At 34.2% G+C, this 22,430-nt stretch overlaps 1 protein-coding gene across 3 annotated transcripts in view; it reads right to left on the bottom strand.

Annotated features, from left to right (window-relative positions):
• Positions 1 to 1,837: 1,837 nt before the first annotated feature.
• LOC136855036 (NPC intracellular cholesterol transporter 1-like) overlaps positions 1,838 to 22,430 on the bottom strand; it is a 177,488-nt gene continuing 156,895 nt past the window's right edge. Inside the window, exons 2-25 of one of the 3 annotated variants that reach the window (XM_067131786.1) lie at positions 21,546 to 21,696; positions 20,797 to 21,009; positions 19,773 to 19,883; positions 19,120 to 19,310; positions 18,426 to 18,624; positions 17,457 to 17,522; positions 16,893 to 17,018; positions 16,386 to 16,502; positions 15,951 to 16,168; positions 15,752 to 15,841; positions 15,134 to 15,300; positions 14,579 to 14,779; positions 14,212 to 14,401; positions 13,272 to 13,388; positions 12,712 to 12,892; positions 12,393 to 12,520; positions 12,135 to 12,212; positions 11,802 to 11,975; positions 11,491 to 11,654; positions 9,242 to 9,923; positions 8,645 to 8,862; positions 7,493 to 7,910; positions 7,243 to 7,330; positions 1,838 to 6,959 (exon numbers count right to left, since the gene is read on the bottom strand). In XM_067131786.1, coding sequence (XP_066987887.1) covers positions 6,535 to 6,959; positions 7,243 to 7,330; positions 7,493 to 7,910; positions 8,645 to 8,862; positions 9,242 to 9,923; positions 11,491 to 11,654; positions 11,802 to 11,975; positions 12,135 to 12,212; positions 12,393 to 12,520; positions 12,712 to 12,892; positions 13,272 to 13,388; positions 14,212 to 14,401; positions 14,579 to 14,779; positions 15,134 to 15,300; positions 15,752 to 15,841; positions 15,951 to 16,168; positions 16,386 to 16,502; positions 16,893 to 17,018; positions 17,457 to 17,522; positions 18,426 to 18,624; positions 19,120 to 19,310; positions 19,773 to 19,883; positions 20,797 to 21,009; positions 21,546 to 21,696 — 4,713 coding nt within the window. In that variant the 3' untranslated portion in view covers positions 1,838 to 6,534. The remainder of the gene's footprint in view (positions 6,960 to 7,242; positions 7,331 to 7,492; positions 7,911 to 8,644; positions 8,863 to 9,241; positions 9,924 to 11,490; positions 11,655 to 11,801; positions 11,976 to 12,134; positions 12,213 to 12,392; positions 12,521 to 12,711; positions 12,893 to 13,271; positions 13,389 to 14,211; positions 14,402 to 14,578; positions 14,780 to 15,133; positions 15,301 to 15,751; positions 15,842 to 15,950; positions 16,169 to 16,385; positions 16,503 to 16,892; positions 17,019 to 17,456; positions 17,523 to 18,425; positions 18,625 to 19,119; positions 19,311 to 19,772; positions 19,884 to 20,796; positions 21,010 to 21,545; positions 21,697 to 22,430) is intronic. The other 2 variants (XM_067131796.1, XM_067131804.1) reach the window with 2 other exon arrangements.

Consider the following 22,430-nt stretch of genomic DNA (forward strand, 5'->3'; position numbering starts at 1 on the left):
AAATATTTTAACTTTCAGATAATTCTGTCAAAAGCATTTTATCTTGGCCATTTCCACCACGTAGTAATTTGTCTTTTTACTTTTAGTTTCGTAGAGTTCAAGGTCATGAATACTGACTTGACTGGGTTGTAATCAGCATAAATGTACAGTAAATTCTTGCCAAGTAATTCTTCCTGTGAGTGAGTTAGAATAAAGATTTCTCATAGGTAATTTAATAAGTCATGTTTTGTTACATTTACGTTGAGTATAAATTCATTTAGTACATTCAGAAAGGCTTTTTTAGCTGGTTTCAATCAACCACCCATTTGTACCTATTGGTCGTAAAGACGTTTCTTTTTTACAACATTCCAATAATGTTTGTTTTCCAAGCTTGTTTGGGAACTTCTGTCTTTCAAACTGAGTAACATAAGTATTTAGTTTTAAGCTCCTTTCTCCTTCTTTTATTTAACTTGCCTTCTTTGTATTATGGCTCAAGAGTAATAATATTTAAACCTCAATGTTCATCAGTCTGTCTAGATCATACCCAGAACTCAGAGAAAGCTTTGGTTTCAAATGTTTCCACTCACTTGACCACATATGTTCTGGGATGTCCCAGTAAATCCTCTATCAAAACCAACAAGCAGTGAAATTCTAAAATGTTTTCCTTGCAGTAGTCATCTACAGTACACCATCGGAGATCAGGAGGGTCAAAAAAGGAAAACGGTAAAACTATGAAGAGAAAAAACAAGAGTTTGTCTTTTTCTGTGTACTCTGAACTGGCCTTGCTTCTATGGTAGGATCTGCCAGGGTAGAAAAACTACCCCACTGCCATTGCTTAGTTCTACTTTGCTGCACATAAACTCACACATACCCCACCACTTCAATAAACCATGGAGCAATCGAGGGAATCCGAGACACTATGCACCAGAAAATTAACATAGATATGTTGGCATAGAAATAAATACTATCTATATTCAAAACTCTTTGCATATTACATGAGATGAAAATAAAAACACTGTTCAACCTTTAATGATATAAAGCAATACGTAGAAGGTTAAACATAAGTCACCAATGAGAACAAACTTGAACTAAACCCTAGAACTGTAACGCCCTAGTCATTTGAGATATACACTACAAAAATTCGAGATTTTCCTCAGTTAAATTTCAGGCAACTGTAAATTGTATGTAAAACTTGAGTGATTTTGGGTAAAAACCAACTTTACAACAACCATAAAATAAAGGCATCTACTATATTAAGACCTCAAGATATATGGGATGCACAATTTCCTTTCTGTTGCACGGCAAATCTCCAGCATCTCGCGTACTTCAACAACCAAAATTACCTCAGCCCTGGAAGTAATTTACCATTTTTTCATTTATCATTTCCAGCCACTTTTTCAGTCCAGTATGCCTAACTGCAAAACAAACATTGTCAGTTCTGGCAGCATTATGGTTTTTTCAGCATACCTCTTGGCCCAGCTGTGAGCCTTCCTGTTCTTTGCTTTTCAGTTATTCTACAGTACTTGATTTCCTTCCCTGATTGTCCAACTTAGTTCTCTCAATTCGTTTTCACTCTTAGACTTCAAACAAATTGTTTGAACAGAAAATGACAAATTTATATATGGTATCTCCAACTTACCTTAAGTCTTTAACCTAAATGCAGACTCCAGATAATATGCCTGATAGCACTTCAATAACCTACTGTATTTCATTAGCTGCCAGGCTAAACTAAAGCTAAAAACAAATGGTTGCAAACATCTTCCTCTCATACTGCTTCTCAACATCATACTGTGGAAGTAAAGTCAAGAGGCATTACAATTAGGCTGTCATGAGAATTCATGCTCATTCAAACAATTAGATGTTTCCTCAGTTTTATTGAAAAAGACTTAGGTTGATCACAAGACCACAAACTTAATCCTACTCACCTAACAATTAACAATTACAAATGACTCATGTAAAATCTAGGGCCAAGAATGACTGCTTTAGGTAACTATATTATATACAATACAAACAAATGATAATTAACAGTTGGACCTGTTTCATACAAAAGTTTTTTTATAGCAGTTAACTTAGATGTGACTATAAGAAAAAAAATTTACCTGTAAAATGGTAATCTGGTTCAAGTACCCATGGGTTTCCTTGATATTAATAAATTTTTTAAGATGTATATTATTTTCTTATCAGAACTGCACATTTTGGGAGAGATTTTTCCAAGCAGTAATCTATAACAAAGAAAAGTCATAAGTATTTTGACTACTAGGGCAGATATCAAGGGTTGCAGATACTTTCAAAAGCTGTAATCCACTACGTTACCAAATACAGTTTTCATGATTCAAGAACTGAAACAACATAGTTTCACTTATCATTTTCCACCTATACCAGCTAATCCTGTAAAAATACCTAACCAAAAATATTGGGATAATGTTTCACACTTTTCTAGTTTTGTCAAATATGTAAAAATAAAGTTACGGTGAAAAGGAATGATAGAGCGCAATAAAGCCTCCCACAGTACAAGGAAATGGTTAAAACATTTCTGAATCAGTGATGTAACTTTCCTCCATGGAACAACAGAATTTCCTGTAGCTGAGTTTTGGAAATTATAAATTACCGGAAGTCTTTGTACTATAGTTACAATTAATTTCAAAGAAAAAATTTAAACCTCATAGTTATAAAAGTTTTCAATGAAAAGTTCCAAGGCAAATCTTACCAAAACCTCATACAATTCAAGATTATTCTTTCACATATTCTGCGTAATTTCTGGCCAACTCTGTGACAGCTTACAATTCTATATCACTGGTCTTGTTTTACCTGTACTATCTTACACCTAATCTAATCCAATTCCTACAATAATAATAATAATAATAATAATAAACAATTTTCAGTTTTCTGAATGGGAACAAATTCATAACTTCTAAACCCTTAACTCTCCCAGTTTTGAAAAATATCTGATGTGTATTTGTGATATTTAATTCCCATTATATTAAGCACTATATTCATGAGTCAATATAAAAAAACACTGCATACTTAAATAGGAATACTTGTGCATTTACATGTTCCTGATAATGAGAACTGAATACTGGGCAACAAACTTATGATGAGATACAGTAAGACCTCTCCATGTCAGATAGATCCTGTTTAGTTTCATTGGAATATTAAGTTCTGAGCGACTTCCACACTGCATAAACACTTGTAGTAAAACTGTTATCACTGCTCTAAGATCTTTTTCAAAGATATTCTTACTTAGTTTATGTTAATGATACTCAAGCATTAGGTTGTAGGTTCAAGTAGTCGATCTAATCAGCACTAATGGTTTGATCTGAGTGTTTTTGTTCAACACATACAAAAATGTTTCAGGCGTTTTTTCCACCCTCTAAACCCATGATTACTACATCAACATGGACGGTTATGCATACATTCAGAGACTGCTGGCATTTGTCACTGTGCCAAATGAAATACTGTAAGTGCCTCATTTTTGCTGCTCAGTCCACCACGTTACATATAAAAAATATGATACAATGCTGAAAGCCTTTTTCAGGTCATTCAGACATTTTCACTATGACCCTAACAACTACTTCAAGTACTGCTCAAGCAAAGGTTATACCACTGAATTCTCCATTTATATAAATTTCAGTTCTATGTTACTAATGTACTGGTAAATAAGAAAACAAGTTCATTCATGTTATAAGAATACTAAAACAAATAAGTGACATGATGCAAAATTGGATTTTAAACTACACTGGAGGTCTTACTGCACTTAACCAAGTCTAGGTCTACAAAGCCTTTAAATAAGCAAGATCCTTCAAATTCTTCGTAAGTCTACCTCAGTAGCAGAATAGAAAAATAAATATGTTTTAAAAAAAAGAGGATTGGGGAATATGGCCTATCAGTGTTCTGAATAAAAATTCTATGGGCTTATGTGAATGCTGAGTACAATTAAAGCTAACAATATCTTTGAGAACCACATAAGGTAATCAAAGTAATCCACACAGACTTGAGTACAGGGAGGGACTTTGTTAGCTATTCTGCAATATAGTACTATATTAACTGGCAATACACTTACTTTGTTCAAAATGGCTGCAATTAAAGTTGACAACATTAAGCTTTCATTATTCATGTTCACATCAATTCAAGATTTATGGTACAAAACTGATGACTGCAGCCTCCAGATTTCAATTTCCTTTTTCTCTCTTTTACGACAGCATTTATTGCTAGCTTTACGAACAGTTTTATCCAAGAGAATCAATTCTAGACATTATATCCTACTGATGACAACACGATCAAACAAAGCTCTCATATTATTCCACTGAAAATTCCTTACACTACAGGACAAATGAAAGAGAATAATTACTCTTAGCATAAAAAGCCAGCTAAGTGTGAAAATACAAAATTCTTTCAGGCACAGATAAAGGTAACACATCTGAAACTTTCACTGATAGAAGATATTTACAACATGAGACTAAGACTAACGGAAGCTTCAGATGTGTTCCAGCAATTGTGTCAGATCTCAGGTATGACAACAGATGTGGCAATACTTGAAGATCTTCACACGTGGGCACAATAGTGGTATGATGGTGGATGGTGGTAACGTTGATACAATATTTTTGGCATGTACAATATTATTCAACATAAAATGACATTATCATAAACAAAATATATTTTAATCATGAAATGACAAGTGATATTTACAAACAATATACATGGCTTGAGTGTTACTTAACAAATCAAGGCTTGATGCATTCAGTAATCAAGACTTGACTCGTTAAGTACACGAGTTTTCCCCTAACAAGAACTTCATTGTGCCACCTATTGGCACAGATGATCCAGATTTCATCCTAGTGTATATATACAGTATATATAATGTCTAAATTCATAACTGCTCTTTTACTTCAAGAAAATTAAAACTTGTGACATATCAGAACCAATGTTAGTCTTCAGACTATTTCTGGGACTGTTAAAGTCAAATATGAGCAATATAAATAAATCTTCTGTACTATACAATATAAGTACAGTAACAGGAATTAAATGTGTTTTTCTCTATGTTAGTAATTATTCAAAGAATAAACTACATACTTGTTATTATAAATTATCTGAAACAGGAGTCAAAAGTGTTGATACTATCCTGAACTTACAAACAAGTGTAAGTTGATTGTAATGTGTATATCACAGCATAAAAAAATTCTCTGGCAGTCTTGATTAAGTGAACCAACACTGCACCCAATATAAAATACACTGTAGACTGTATGATACACTGTTAATAAAATTAATTACTGAAATGTAAGTCATGGCTGATGCTAATAATAATGAAAAAAAGTAACAATAAATGAAACAGAAATAGGAACACAAAAACTTAACTTTCACAGGGAGTTACATTGAGCAAGAATATCCCCAAACCAAGCTGAGTCAAATGAAATATTAAAATTTTCTTTATCTAGAACTCTGATAATGGAGCTGGAATGTTTATGGAAAGTTTAGAGTTAAAATGTTAATTTCAAATTGGAAAAGAAGGAAAAAGGTAATATATAACATGGTAGGTACCAGCTACATGTATTTAGGTTAATTACTTAGTGCAAAACAAACCAGGTCAGATTGTACAATCTCCCACTGCTAAAACAAAGTTTCCAGTTGCATTATCTTATTCTCCACAAAAAGAGAACAAAATTATATGCTGTATACTTAGTAGCACTTCCAATAAAGCACCCGAGTTGTTCAAAATAAGGCTGGGAGAACACTTGAAATAATTTCTAAATTTAAAAGCAAACTCTCGTGTAAAAATGAGCATGGTATTTCCTTTTACACCAATTTCCACAGAGAGACAAAGGAGTCTAGAAGAAGTATGATAATAGTGTGGCACCTACTTAAAGCTGTAATTCAATACAATTCTACAGCTTATTACCTTATCAAAGCTACTTAGTAGCTGCTAAAAAGCCACACTTTTTCATTTATTTCTGTTTATCTAACAATAACGGAGACATCCCATCTGAAAATGCTTAGAATTGTAAAAATTTTGGAGACCTCAGCATTTGCCAGGGGTTTCTTAAATGCTTCAGATTTGGAAAACAGCAAATGCCCAAAAGAAACCACAACTGAGCTGAAAATCAGAAAATAATTTAATATGTAACCCCCTCAGTAAAAATGTTCAATGACTAGGAAGAAACTACAAGAGGGCCATATTTAGAAGCAAATCCATGAAAGCGTCCTCTTCTACAGGACAGAATAAAAGGCATGGAAATGAAGAATCTGGCAGAATATTGATGGGAGCCTGATAAATTCTACAGCTTGGTGTTACAATGCTGGTAATCAAGATGTTCAGGACTAGATCACAGGGTCATACTGGCCCTGAGTATCATTGTCATCCATTTCGATTTTATTACTGACAATATCAAACAGCACAGCACTATGTAAATATATATCTTTAAGAAGCCTTTCCTTGTAGCACTAAATGTTAGGAAGCACTTCTATGACTTAACAAAAAATCACATCATATACAAAGACACTTAAAAGAGTTGTGAACACCATCACAAATGCACACATTCAAGATGCCATTATAAAATCACATCACTCTAATTCTTCTAAATCCTCAGCATTTTTTGCTAAAGAGTGCCTGGATGCTAAAGACTGTCGTGATGGTGTGTTAGAATGGATAGAATGAAAAGACGGAGTATTTGAATGCCTTGATGGGGTATTTTTCTGATTCAAGTCCTCTACTTCTTCTGAGTTATGATTTAGGGACATATGACTTCCCTTTTTTGGCGATTTCCTCATCTGGTTATTAGTGAGGACTGTTTTCTTACTTGGAGTATTTGAAGTTATACTACTGGAACTAGCACTGGCTTTTGGAATATTATTGATACTTGCTGTGTGTTTGCCAGTCAAGCACTGCCTCTCTTGATCATCACCAACCATATCTTCCATCTGAACAGATCCACTTGGATTAGCAGCCCTATCCGGAAGGTAACTGCGAACAACTTTACGGTAAGGACCTGGAAATAAATCAAACTCATTTGTGAAATCTTTAAAAGGGAAAATGAATTGAGATACCATCATTAATTTGCAGCAGAATTACATTATACTAGTCTGATCTACATAATCAGAGAGAGAGAGAGAGAGAGAGAGAGAGAGAGAGAGAGAGAGAGAGAGAGAGAGAGAGAGAGAGAGAGAGAGAGAGAGAGAGAATGCATTCTATTGTCATACATATCATCATATAGTGAGTTTAACCTGAATTTACTGTAAAATTGAAAAAGGCTTAAAAAATGAGTAACTTACCAACAAAACTTAACAAAACTGGCAGGAGTATCAAGCCATGTAAAGCACCAATGATGACCATCCCAAAATACATACGGAAGTAGAACACCTGTGAAAGAAAATATAAGACTGAAAATCTTCAAGTCTATTCAACACAAAAATCATGTGCCACATAATTTTTGTGGACTCAAAGGCTAGTAAGCAGAATGTCACTTTACATATAGTACTGAAATAAGGACATATATGAATAACAAAATAAGTTATTTATTACCTGGAATATCTTAGAATTGGCAAATGCAAGCACCACTACTCCCATGTCACTGAGAGTAATCCCCGATAATACTGATGGGCCCATCCGTACTAAGGCTGCTTGCGCTCTCTGAATTCTTGTGTCAGCTTCACTGACAGCAAATGCTCTGGTGGTATGAGAGCAGAATTCTACAGAGATCCCAATTGCTACTATTAGGTTTACAAGTGATATGGCATTTAATGAAATGTCCCAAAGATACATGAGGCCTCCCATGTTTGTCAGGATAAGGACAACCATCACCATGATGATTATGGAAGAAGCAAAATCGAATCCCATCATGAAGAGTGTTATCACAAACACAGCCAATACGGAAATGCCCAACATTCGCACAGTATCCTCCCATATCGTCAAGTACTGCTCATAAAAAACGTAGAACACACTGAAAAGCAAGAAAATACGAGTGTTAAAATATAATCACAAAACTGACCAATACTAGCTTTCCCCTCAAAACTTTAGATAGTGCATATAAGTGCACTCTTTGTTGTACAAGTATAATGTTGAGATTAGTCAATGGGTTGAAACCTAAACAAACTGACACAATCCTCACTGCATGGCATACATAATATAGAACTTCATTTCACAATACAATACATATGAAACTGTGAAAAGGTATAAAATACACGTTATTATTTGAATTAATGTTTGGTTAATTAAAGTGTGCATGGCACTGATATGTGCAAGTGATAAGACACTGCTAAAAATATAAACTTCTCAAACACCCTTTTAGTGCTGTCCCATGTTGCATGAATAATCTTTCCTGATGAACATTTTTTAATTAATTGAAAAAAAATTACAATCATACAACATTTACCCCATAAAATCTACTTTTGTAACAGGCCAGTAATCCCCAAATTGGCTAATTAATGTTACAATGTATCTTGCTGCTGATGCACTTACAGAAACTATACTGCTTAAGAAATTTTACATACCTTTTTAACAAAGTATTTCAAGTCATCTCAAGTTTACGTGCTTATTCCCTAATCATATTATAACACATTTATTCTGCTGCAAAATAACACAGTGAGGAAATATATCTTTTATGGTCAAAGGTCTCAAATTGTCAGTAACAATCAACATTTTTTCTTGTCTAGTAATTATGGCTTGAAGACATACCTGTATGGGAACACTTCATATTTAGTTTCTCCACTTGGAACCAGCTTCCCATCCTTCTCAACAAGATTCAGTGTGCGAGTGATGTTATCTGCAATGGCACGAGCAGCTCGCAGTGACTCGTAAAACTGTCTGCTGTTGCGCAGAACTGTATGGTATGTCATGAACACGCTTGCACCAGTCACTGGATTTCCAGATTCATCATACTTCACCTTCACACTCTAAATGAAAAAAATAGACAATATAGGAAGTATATAAGAAACAATGAATGCAAAAGTTGTAAACCTCACATGATCAAAGTTACCAATTACAAAACCTCACACTGAACTTGCTTTTCATTAGACGATACAGTACATGTGAAACAAAGGCATTCCCAATAATTGAAAAGTCTTGAGAACACCTATCACTCAATATCATAGTTACATGCACTTAAGTGATTCTATAAAATCTTTCTCATTTGCCTTATTTACTTTGTGACTGGACCTATGGTGTTTTTAAGATGAATGATAATGCTTTTTTGCAAAATCAAAATGCAAATAATATATGCTAGAGCCTTTCAAACATTACAAGCCTAATAACAGAGAAAATTCTCCTATTTACCTGTCCATATGCAGCATGTCCGGCCTTAGGACATTTGAAATCAGGATTATCTTTCAGAAACATGGTGACGTACTGGTTGAAAACTTCAGGGTTAGGTCTAAAGGGATTACCATGCACTGAGGTAATATTACATGGATGACACTTTGATCTGGATGCACGTTTCTTGACAGACCTCTTTGTTGTTGATTTTCTCTCAATATAATCTGGCCACCCATCATCTCCAGACATTTCTCCATACGGAGTCCTAGGAGTACTTTGTGGCTTCTTATTAGATAGACCTTTTGGCTTCTTCAATGATCCATCGTAATCATAGGACATGTCTCCATAAGTGTATGAATAATCATATATATCATCTTCAACTGCCTTCTTCGTCTCTTTAGTTTCTTTAGTTTCTTGAGGTGTACCATCATCAGCATATTCAAAATCTGGGTCACCGTACACATAATCATAATTATTGACATCATCATAGACATCAAGGAAATTAGGACCTTCTGGTACATGAGACACTTTTTCATCACTAGGACTATTAGTACTCTCATCAGGAAGAATATCATAGTAAGTATCTTCTGGTTCCCGTCTACAAAAGTTGCCATTCTCATCCACCTGACAACAGTACTTTCCTTCCATTGACCACTCAAAATAATCATCAATCCAGGCAGACGATGGCACTGCAATGTATGTTCTGAAAAGAAAATAAACGTATCTGAATAAATATACTTCATGTGCATTCTTAAATAAGACATCATTTAGTTACAACTAAAAATACCTAATTCTTGCAAGGAACACACAAATAGGGCAAGGAATACAATTATATTATCTAGATGGAGTCCCAAGAAAAGAAAAAACAAGTAAAAAAACGTGCCAAAGTTTCTTCAGCACAATCGAGTTTTCTGTACAGCCGCTACAGCGTATAATCAAGGCCACAGAAAATATCTCTATCTTTCGGTGGTCTCTGATAATGCTGTATGAGCCGCGGCCCATGAAACTTTAACCACGGCACAGTGGTGGCCTGTCCTATATCACTGCCAGAAGCATGATTATGGCTAACTTTAACCTTAAATAAAATAAAAATACTGAGGCTAGAGGGCTGCAATTTGATATGTTTGATGACTGGAGGGTGGATGATCAACATATCAATTTACAGCCCTCCATCCTCAGTAGTTTTTATGATCTGAGGGCAGACAGAAAAGTGAGGGTTGACAGACAAAGCCGGCACAGCAGTTTTATTTTACAGAGTACTAAAAAAGCATGGCCGGCACAATAGTTTTATTTTACAGAGTACTAAAAAGCATGAAGGAAAAGTGTGAAGCTTTACTATAAAGGAAGTGTGAGATCTGGTTCTTAAGTAGATTAGAAGTCTCAAAAAACAGCAGACAGTCAGTTCCAAAGCTTTGCAAAAGATGAAAAGAAGCAGCACTACTTCATGCAATCCGAGGAATACCTAATTCCATTTAATAAACATGGAAGGAGGGGCCCAAACAGATGATTCAAGAAAACCTTCAAGAACTTTTATTATAAAATACAGACTTCGAAGAAGACCACTTGGTCACACTTAAAATATTTGATAGAGTTTGGCCAAAGGTGAACCAAATGGAATGGATCATTTGCGAACAGGAGGAGCTTTAGCCTTCAGCTAAAAGCAAAAGTAGATGACAAGGTACTACATACAAAAAAGTGATATAAACCACTTTGCAGCAGAGCAAAAAGAATATATAGCAAAGTAAGTGATATACAACACTTTGCAGCAAAGCAAAAAAGAAGATATAGCAAAGTATCTCAGCAAATGCATGATAAGAAATTAATATCAACGGTACTTTCTTAAGCTGTGAACAAAGCCACAGACTATGAAGCTATGACAAGTGGTTGCTGTGAACCTGTGGGTCCCAGTAGCTTGCAAGTATGGCTACTATCAATCACTTTTTGCCTCTTATGCAAATAGGTTAGTGAAGACTACGAAGAACAATCTCATTCTTTAAAGATAAAGATAAAATAAGACCCTTTTCTAGAGTATAAATCTTATATACAGTACTGTTAAAATACACTCAAAATCCTAAAGACTTATGAGGGCTACTGTCTTCATCGTCTGGGGGAATGCAACTAAATCAAGAATGTCTGTTTAGGATTTCTGAAATGGATTCATGATGCTAGATAATAATGTATTATGTAATCTTATACAATCTTACAAGATTACTATATCAAAGCCTTCTTAGTTAGGAGTTTTGGCTTTAAAATATAAAAAAGCCACTCACCTATTTGGAATTTGTGAAGCCAGCTTCAACTGAATCAGAAGTGCATCTTTGTTACAACCCAAATGAGAGCATATCTTGTTTTGCATGTTATAATCAGTAAAATTGTACCCATCCTTGAGTACAAAGTAGACTGGAACTCCAACGCAGCCATATTTCTCCAAATACTGTGGATATAATATATATATTTAGGACAAAAACACTTTTTTACAAATCTCAATATAACAGTCTACTGAAAATTAAATAAGTATAAGATTTAATTGAAAATACTACACAATCTGGTAAAAAAAAATTTAGTTGGAATTTTAACTTACCTCAAAATATTTAAGAACATAAGAATCATCTGGCATAGAAAGTTCTTCTTCCAATCCAACCTCTATGTGTGGAACCATGGCCACAGATGCACATAGCCAAAACATGAAAATCACAATCACTACAGCTCGTACCCATGGCCTCATTAAGAAGGGTGCATACGTTGTCTCAAACAACTGAAACATAAAAGCTTAGATAACTACAAGACAAGAATTAAGATTCTTAATCACAAAAATCTCTTTTGCATATAAGCTACATTTCTTTGGAAAAGAATAGAAACTGAAATTAAAAGAACTAACTACAGGAAAAAAGTTACAACTCTAAAATGGCTATACCTTATGCAAAAAGCGGCTGTCAGGGTCCTTTTCCACTTTATTTTGTCGTATGCAACAACAAACATCGAATCTATTATCCTGCAAACAAAAATATCCTTGCTATAATTAACACAACAACTTGACAAAAATTTCAGATACATCTTCAACATAACATTCACATTCTCAGCTTAAATGACTAGAATTTCTTCCCATGAAATTTAAACTTGAAGAGAGAATAACAAGGACTGCAAAAAATGAACAGCACAAAAAAGATTGTACCTCCTCTCTTGCAACATCCAGTGAAAAGAGTGCAACAAAGAGGGTCATTTGCAGAATGAAGTTGATCAACAAGCTCATCCCTGCATACATGGCAAATGCTCGCACTGCTGGCATATCAGACAAGGCACCTGAAATACAATTGAAACAATTAAACATAGAAGAAGGCAATACAATCTGTAAAAAATAATTAAGAAAATTCAACAAATATTTTACAACTTTTTTAATACTCCTCAATAAACAGGGATTATCTAGGGTATAAATATAGCAAGTTTTCCATTCTTAGGATTACAGCTGAGTTACAGTCTACAGTAACACTAACCAAGGAAAAAACAGCAAGACTGAGATATTGAAGACAATAGCATAGAAGGGCCAACAGCACCAACAGCTCTGCCAATTAAACTCGCTCGTGTGTCCTCTTCTGTTCGTTCTAAACCAGCATAAGCTTCAACCAGAATAAAAATGTTATCGACACCCACAGCCAGGACAAGGAATGGAATTACCTGCAAGTAATCATGAATATATATATTAGTCAAGAAATTTCATAAGATATTTAGGAATTTTCAATCAGTTCTAATATAAAAAAAGAAGCACATGATAACCATAAACATAAATCTTCAACCAAAGGGTAAGATAATCAAACTTTGCAATTACCCAGTATCATACACTGACATAAATGCCTGTCATTAGCCCTATTTGTTTTTCAACAATTATTAACCACAAAAGAGTGCCTTTTATCAACGTCAGTTTCACCATAACATAGGGTTAAAATCTCATATATAACAGAGGGACCCTAACAGTTTATTCTTATTTTATCTTATTAAATAAATCACAGCTTCTTGAAAACCAACTAACATGACAAAAAAATATGGCAAATCTTACCTCAATGATGAGCATAGTGCAAGGGACTCCAACATAGCCGTAAAAACCTACGGCAGCAAAAACTGACACCAGCACAATGAGAACACCCCCAAGACCAAGAGTTACTTTAGTGTATATCTGGAAGAAAAAATTATACTTTTAGCATAATCTCTTAAAATAAGGTAAACTTCTAACATTCCAATTCTATACCAAATGAGACATCTACTAGTGTCTACTCCTTCCTAAAGAAAAACTGTTGAGAAATATATTATGGTAAACTATCCTGTTTTCTCTTGATGACTTCTTTCTAAATAGGAGACCAGCGCACCTAAAAAATTTTATACCAAACGCAACATGTCACATGAACATATTCTGTATGATGCTGATATTCAGTGTACAATAATCCAGTGCTTAGTAGCATCAAAGCATCAAGCAGCTTGCCAGCCTAGTAAGGCTAGCTCTAGAAAATAAACAACTTCAATGTTTTGCATTCTGTTACCCAAACCTTTGAAGGGTGAAATAAAACCTAAAAACAGTTATGATTCACCCTTCCTAATATTTTATTACACTTTACATTATTGTTAATTTTTAATATGAATGTCTGACACACTCCTTTTCTACAATAAAATCTTCAATAAAAAATTCTGATGATTTTGTGTCCATTAAGGTTGAGTAATCCAACCCCAAAAGATACTTCTTTAAATATAATAAATTGTTTCCAATAACAAGTCCCAACTTCAGATAATATTCCCACAAAAATCCACAAACCAGAACACAAGCATAACCTCATCATTTATAAGCTCTGAATTCTTTAGTGTTCATATCGATACCTATGAAACATAGCCACTATTGAGGTGCTTTAACCCATTGCAAACATGGAATAGTATTTATGGCAAAGGTTCTGCAAAATTATCAGCAAACTGGAACAAGGTAAATCATCCAGACTTTAAAAGATACATACCAACAACCGTGAAAGTTGATTTGTATGACCCAATGCTAAGGCAATGTAGAGGAACATAATTATGTAAGATATGATGACCGTCGGCACATCTGATTTACTCATGCGTACAAGTTCATCTTCAATAGAACGTTCTGAACGGAAGGCAATGTCCATCATAGGATGAGAGTACTTGAGCATATATTCATTAAATCTGAAAAGAAAAGTAACATTATAACATTTTGCACATTTTTGGACATGAGGATAATAATATAATTATACATAAAAAACACTCAAGATTGAGCATTCTTGACAACCATGTAAAACTAACCTGCACATATCAAAATACTGTACAGGATACTTATCTAATGGATTTCAGCGAAGTACTTACACTTTTTCCCAAGCCAGGGCTGGTGCTAATAATGATGTATTGAAGTAATTATTGATGGGTAAAGTGATAACTAATGTGTCAGCCTTCAAATAATTGGGATTTTCCGATAGAGTTTGATTTCCCTCAAGAAATCCACCAAGTGCCACATGGGTCAGTACAGGACCACCATAAGTTCCCAAGCACTGTTCTTGGTAAGCATTTCTGAAAAAAGGAAGAACATGTGTAAAACCCTTGAATTTTCTTTTAACTTAAGCCAGCATAAAAGCTTATGCTGCATCAGTAAACTCTAACGTACTCATGGTTTGTATTCCAGAGGTATACACTCCATGATGTTATTATATACATGCTAGTATCAATTACTGGAATAATCATACATGAAATAATAAAATAACATCCAATTTGAAAAACATTATCTATGATAGGTGGTACACCATTACATAAAGAAAAAGAAAAAAGAAAAAATATACTGAGAACATCTAGAAACTACAAATTGGCAGTATAAATGTGATAAACGCAAGAAACCAGAGTAAGAATATTAAGAAAGTGAAACCTTACCCAATGCAAGACTTTGCCTCTAGAGGGTTTGACTTCAACAGTTTCTCCTCACTATTTTGCCAGAAGTTTAAAACTGACTGAATGTTACAGTTCTCATTATCTGGTGCCAACGGTTTGTTGCAGATGTCGAATAGTCGTACAGTTTTTCCATCCACTTCAGCTTCCAGCTGCAATATAACAAGAAAAGTTATTAAACTTTCCAAATTGAAAACATGTTTGATAATTATCTGAAAATCCGTTGTTACTGTAATGTATTTTGTTCAATGTCGTAATATGTTTATAGCTTCTATAAAGAAATGCAACACTCAATGTCCATACTGCTTTTTATTCCCATTAATTACAAAAACTGCAAATACAAGAGTTCAACTACAAAGATAAATGTGAAACAATGAAGAAATTTTTCTTAATAAACATATGGGTTCATGAATAGTTTTTGCATTAAAGTACTCATTTAGGTATCATTCAAGTTAACCTCATTACCAATTAAGTAAAATACTGATATCAAGTACAGTACAAATTCAAGCTCTACAACTGTCATTGCTATAGAAGAGATAATGTTTTTTTTCCATACAATCTACAAAACTGCATTACAAGCAAAGTTCCAAACAGTCAACATACCTCTTCTGTGATGTAATTCTGGAGCCTCAAAACCTCTCGCAAGAAAGTCATGTTGTACACTGGGCCATACGTATCATTCTTGTACTCAAACTGTGGAATAAAAATAATTTTCTTAAAATCTTCCTGCAACTTCTATACAAAAATTTGTTTCCAATTTTTTCTCAAAAGCTCCAAAAAATGTAAATTTGCAAATACTAACGCTTTCAAAACCAATTGGCCGGATGAAAATCTGAGCTGTGCGGAAGAAGGGCTCAAAGTTTTCGTCATAATAATTTTTCTCGATGCGAGCACGTGAATTTGGGGATGCCCAGAGATCTACAGGATCTGTTGTAATCTGAAGGAAGAGTATGCCAACACACAAGGATGCAGCAACACACAGTCCAACACCCATTACTTTCCAAGGATGACCAGCACACACTGAAAAGCAAAATATTCAATGTAGACATTTAGTGCTTTTATTGTACAAATAAATTATGAATCAAATATGAATCTCAGTATCAACCACATCAAATAAATTTGAAAACATCATATAATACATGTACTGTCAAAGCTTTTGGTCTTGGACAAAATATAAAATTAAATCAGGAATCATGTGATATTTCTTCTTTTTGGTTTACCAATCAAAAATACTCACAGGTGCCCCATTTGGTAAAGAGATGATCAACTGTTGTTTGCGTCCAGTTAGTAATTCGTTCAGACATTGACAGTTCATCATGCATCACGACTTCTGGCATATCAGCTGTGGGCTTTCCTGAAATAACCACATAAATGTAAACAATACACAACTTTTACAAAGTGGAAATTATAGTGTTCAATAAATACTGAATTTAGTCTAGAAAACTTGGTTAACTCAACAAAGTATAATGGTTTTATTTGCCATTAACTCAACAAAGTAAAATGGTTTTATTTGCCAAGTATTAAGAAAATATTTTTTTAATTCAACTTCCACTATAGCAGTCAGAACTAAGAAATTATACAATACTGACATAAAAATGTGAATATTGTTCAAAAACAGTACATGTAAAACAGTACATTATAGATATAATATGTATATACACTACTATAAATTAATAAAAATATAATTATTAAATTCTATACAAACATAAGGAGTTATCTTCAGTTTAAAATGCACTGTACTCACCATGCAGCAATGAGTTCTCATCTTCCCCAGCAAACTGAGCTTGAGGATCTGACAAATGTGCAAGACGACGACCAACAGCTGTTCGAATCTCCTCCGGATTACGCATCTTACGTTCTACCATCACCGCTACAGGAGGATTTCTTTATTAGTGTTATTCTACTTAGTTCTACAAAGACCAAAATCACTGTTAATCAATAAAGAGTATGTCCCAAATCTAAACCCTGAAATAAAACTACAGTATAGCCAACACACTATACATTTCTTAATGATTTTGTAGTATTTTGTACAGTGTCCTATATCAACAGTAAAGTCTATTTATTCAGCACACTCGGCATGCAATGCAAAGAAAGACAAGAATAAAACCTGGCACCATGCATGAGGCTCTCACATGACACTCCAATCCTATTCTAATGTAATACTGTACACTATAAATTACAACCAGAATAAATCAAACATGGTTGTGTACAAGGGTAAAAACTTCCACAAAATGGTTGGGAAAAAAAAAATCAAATGTTATTGCACAAAACTGCCAAGTCTGTTACATGAATCCTTGCTACCCTATACCTGAATTGGGCTTCTGCTGCTGCTCACTTTTAAACTTAATGAGCATAATCAACAGCTTGACACTCTCTGCAAGGTCACAGCAAAGAAAACAAATCAACTAAAGCACCATGTGAAGAGGCATCATTGTGGCATTAAAAAAAAAATTGAAATCAATTCAATTTTGCACAAACAAGACAGCAACTGAAGGGAAAATATGTAATTTTCTTGCAAATAAGAAAAGCTACATACACAAAGAACTACAGCAGTTTTATAAAAAAAAAAAAAAAATGGTAAAATAAAAAGCGAGAAAATTATTATATTTTCAAGTCTTATCTGCGGCTGGTTGTGAAAAAATTAACTAAAAATATGATGCAGAATTAGAGCAATGCTTTCCAAATAATGGTTAGGAGGATTTTGGATAGAGTAAAATTTCCCCTATGCAAAACAACCTTTCACAACCCTAACACACGACGCAACATGACTTTTAACATAGCAGCATCTATAAACTACAAAAAGTTCGGTTCTACAAGAAAGAAATTTTTTCTCATGCAAAAATTAGTGAATGAAACTACTACTTACTGAAAGACTACCATAAATACTATTCAAGTGCTTACATTTTATAGAATGCTTAACATTACTCTTAATACTGTAATGCATATGTATACATCTACTTTATACTATATACTGTAGCAACTTGACATTTATATACTACATACCAAATCTGGATAAGAGAAAAAAATGTACTCAAATACACACTGCAAGCAATGTGGCATAAAAGAAGCAAACTAATCCAAATAGTACAAAAATAGTACAAATCCAAACAGTACAAAAAATACTACAGATACTACAATTTACTGTCAATTTTTCAATGCTTATATTGCAATCAAGGCAAAGTACACTACATATGGCTATCAATATTATGTGACTCCTCCTATCAACCCAGCTATGCATGGCAGAGATGGATATTTTAGTTTTAGAAGTCCATCTCACCTGTGTATCTCTTATTGCGTTTGTGGCAGTAGGCAAAGACCACCAGGAAGGAGACAGAGAAGAGCACCGCAGTGAGGGCCATTGCTACAGCCAAACCATCGTAACCAAACATTATCCAGGGCTCTCCAGGGGCATCCCATGTGTCCGGGATAATAGGACAAGAACTGTGGCAATCTGCACAAGAGCACGCTACGCTCCCCTGAAAGATTGATTGCAATAAAAGTGGTTACAATGAGAACAAATGACCAAAGATCAAACATGGAGAGGGGGTCATTTTATTAAATTGCTTTCAAGTATGACTGTCCAGCTTATAATAAAATGCTGCTTGGAAAAGGGTATCAAAGTGCTTCATGAATATCTATACTTAAGACATGAATATCTATGTATTAAAAATGATATTCAATGTATTAAAAATGATATCTTAATAAAAATTATTTACTAAAAGTGCACAGCACCAAAATGTAAGTCAATTTAACAATATAAAAAGTATATTACTCTATATCATGACTTTTGCTAACTGTAGAACTTTAAAGTGTAAAAAAGTACATTGCCAGTATACCATGACTTTTCGTAATTGCAGAAGCTTAACAATGTACAAAATGCACTACTAGCATATACCATGACTTTTGCTAGCTGTAAAAGTTTTGGAAGACAGTATCTCTCTTTTTTTTCCTGAACTGTATCATGCACTCACCTCAAACTCTTCATGACACGGCTGTGCAGTTTGATTGAGAGGCAAAATGCCCTCTGGAGCATCGTCCTGAGTTTTCAAGTATCGATACTGTATGTTGATAGGAGTGTAGACATTGCTCTTTTTGTCGCCCAAATAATTGAACAGCCTTTCACCTGTGCATTGCGCTGCACCCCAGTCACCACAAAAGAAACCTGAAAGATATTTTAAAATTAATATTTCAAGAAGCTGTGAAGAGTCATAGAAATATGAAAGCTCAATAAGATTACAGTATACAGTATACTGTATACTTCTGGCAAGACGAACTAGTTCCTTCAAGAATACACATTCTATTATTATTATTATTATTATTATTATTATTATTATTATTATTATTATTATTATTCAGAAGATGAACCCTATTCATATGGAACAAGCCCACAGGGGCCACAGACTTGAAATTAAAGCTTCCAAAGAACATGGAGTTCATTAGGAAGAAGAGTAGTAAAGGGGAATACAAAAAGAGATCTCACCTTATTAAAAAGAAACAATAAATTAGTAAATAGATAACAACATATTAAAATGCAAGGAGAATAGCATGGGGGTAGTAATGCACTGCATCTTAGCTTGAGCTTTTGAAGTTCTAGTCTGTAAATGACATCCATCCTTGCACTTACCCATAACTCGGTCGTTTGTTGATGGTGAGACAACATCTCGGCAAGAAGCGTAAAGTTTGTCCACGAAGTCTTTGGACATGTAGAATTTCAAGTCAACAAGCATGTTTTCCCCTGCAAAATATGATCCTATTTAGAATAAAATGCAGCACGTGTGTAGCTGAAATATGGTACAATAATAAGAGATAAAAATACCTCGGAAGTTCAGGACAGCAAGCATAAGTACAAAGAACAAATGCCTGATTTTCAAGTATCCAACTAAAGTAACTGCACTACATTTCTCAGCAATAGTCATCTGCAAACATTTGAGCAAAGGGATTTGTTATTCTGATGTCTGGGGCTCCCAAACTGAATGTTGTAAATTTCAAGAGTGAGCATTTCCAAGGTCTAAATAAATGAACATAAGATTTAATCCAGCATTTCTCAATTATCCACACGCGAAACCATTTTTAGGATCGTTAATAACTCAGTGCATAAAAAAATTATCTTTATCATATCTTCTAGAAATGCACCTGCTATAAGATTAATCCAAATATATAGCGAGGAAAGACCTCTTACAATTACAATTGTTTGCTAAATATTCATATTTGCCCTGATAACAATTTTCACTGTGAAAATATAAAAATTAAATTTGATTAAAACTTGTCCCATAAATATTCTTACTTGTCCTGATATAAAACTTTCATCTTTAAAGGTATAAAAATGAGATTTTCTACTAAATGTAATGTACTGATTGAGGCTCTTTGTGTAATGATATAGGAAAAATTTGAAACATGACAGCCTACCACACAGTTGGGAATATTTCACTCAATGTAAGAAACCAATACAATCGCCCAGTGAAATTTTGTCAGAAACCTCAACATTTGAAATTAATCCAATTACAGTTTTTTGAAAAATTGTAGTTTGACAGAATATAAAAAAAATATAGATAAAAAAAACAAATCCTTAGGGTCAGCCCTGTGAGAGGTGATAATCAGCTCAGTAGTCTGGTAAAACTGTTTTAATAATAATAATCTGACATCCTTACCCTTCTTGTTTGGATGAGTAGCAGGGACATACTGGACAGGTTCAATGAAGTCCGACTGGTGTGGAGAGCAGGTCATGTAACAGAAAGGGATCCTGATGTTCCTCATACAGGCCGGGCAACGCACCAGGAACATCTTCATCATGTCCAACGATCTGGACATCGATTCTGCTTGTCTGTCGTCGCAACAAGTGTTCAGAGTTCCATCGTCCGTCACTGCCGAGCGACAAGATGATAACCATTAAGTCATAGATGAGAGTCATTACTAATCATGGATGAGAATCATTACAAAGTCATAGAAAATTCGAGACAGCTTCCACCTTCCAGAAATAAAAATATGATTCTTGCAGTGATAATAAATTACCAACGTATAAATGAAGCAAGGGGCAAAAGATAATTGTAAGTTTTCACCATTCAAAAATGAAAACATGATTTCAGAGAAATATGAAAAAAGACTGGTACCATTATTACTCCTGGTAGGCATAAGATTGTTTCCACTACTCAATAAGAAAAACATGATTTCACAGTGATATTAAGCCATCAACATATAAATGAAAATTGTAGTCTCGTGAAGAAACAGCTGCAGTTCATGAAAAATTGTATAAATGAAAGGTAATTAATCTCTTGAAAGCGAAGCAAATATGTAAAGAAAACTTTAACCTCTCGAAAAACAATTACATTTCACGTAGACGAGATGATATCATACCCTTAACATCGCAAACATATTAAGAGTTTTGTTGGGATATACTTACTGAATTCGGATACCAGCTCCGGACAAGTTTGTGAGAGGATTTTAATTCCCTTGTCTGAGATAGCTTTGGCAGTGCCATTATACCCACAATTGAGATTCCCTCTCTCGTTTGTACCACACTCTTCGTACCACACACAGCGACCACACTCAACCTGAGGGGGATACAAATTAAAAACATTAGTAATATGAAGGATTAAGAACTTAAAAACAGCAATCATAAATCAGACTAACATCGTCATTAGACCCATTTCTAATTATTTTACGTATTCAAAGATAACAATCCCTGGTGTTCAATATCATCTGGGATTTTTCACTCCCGGGTAGCTTTTAGAGAACTTTTCATAAAAATAACTCAGATTTGCGGAAATCCGTAACGGTTATACATGACGTCACCTACGAGAAGAGAGATGACTATACTGTTACGTCATCAAATAACTATTGCCAACTACGTATGGTACATTTACCAAATTTCAGATAGTCAAATAGAATAAGTATTCCATCGATCAATTGGTGATACACTTTAAATATAGAGAGTTAGTTAGAGTAATAATATCAACTGGCGATAAAACTGATTGAAAGAAATAAATACTGTAGACAACTGACCAAAGTGAAAATTATCACAGCAGAGCTGCTCCCCCGAGAGACAAGCCGCGTTAGGGTTCGGTTGGTACGCCTTGAGTGACGTCATGGTGGCGTGGTTTCACACATGATGTCACTGTTACAAAGGGAAGTAGATAGCAAAAAAAAAAAAAAAAAGTCGTAAGGCTACTCTTAATCGGATGCGGCGTGATTGTTTATATAAGGTTTATATTTATACGGATAAAATATAAGAATCGCAACTATACATAAATGTCATGGAGATTGTGTATTTTCAAATTATTCTTCT

Source organism: Macrobrachium rosenbergii, chromosome 3 (assembly GCF_040412425.1).
Source record: "Macrobrachium rosenbergii isolate ZJJX-2024 chromosome 3, ASM4041242v1, whole genome shotgun sequence".
Classification (NCBI taxonomy): domain Eukaryota; kingdom Metazoa; phylum Arthropoda; class Malacostraca; order Decapoda; family Palaemonidae; genus Macrobrachium; species Macrobrachium rosenbergii.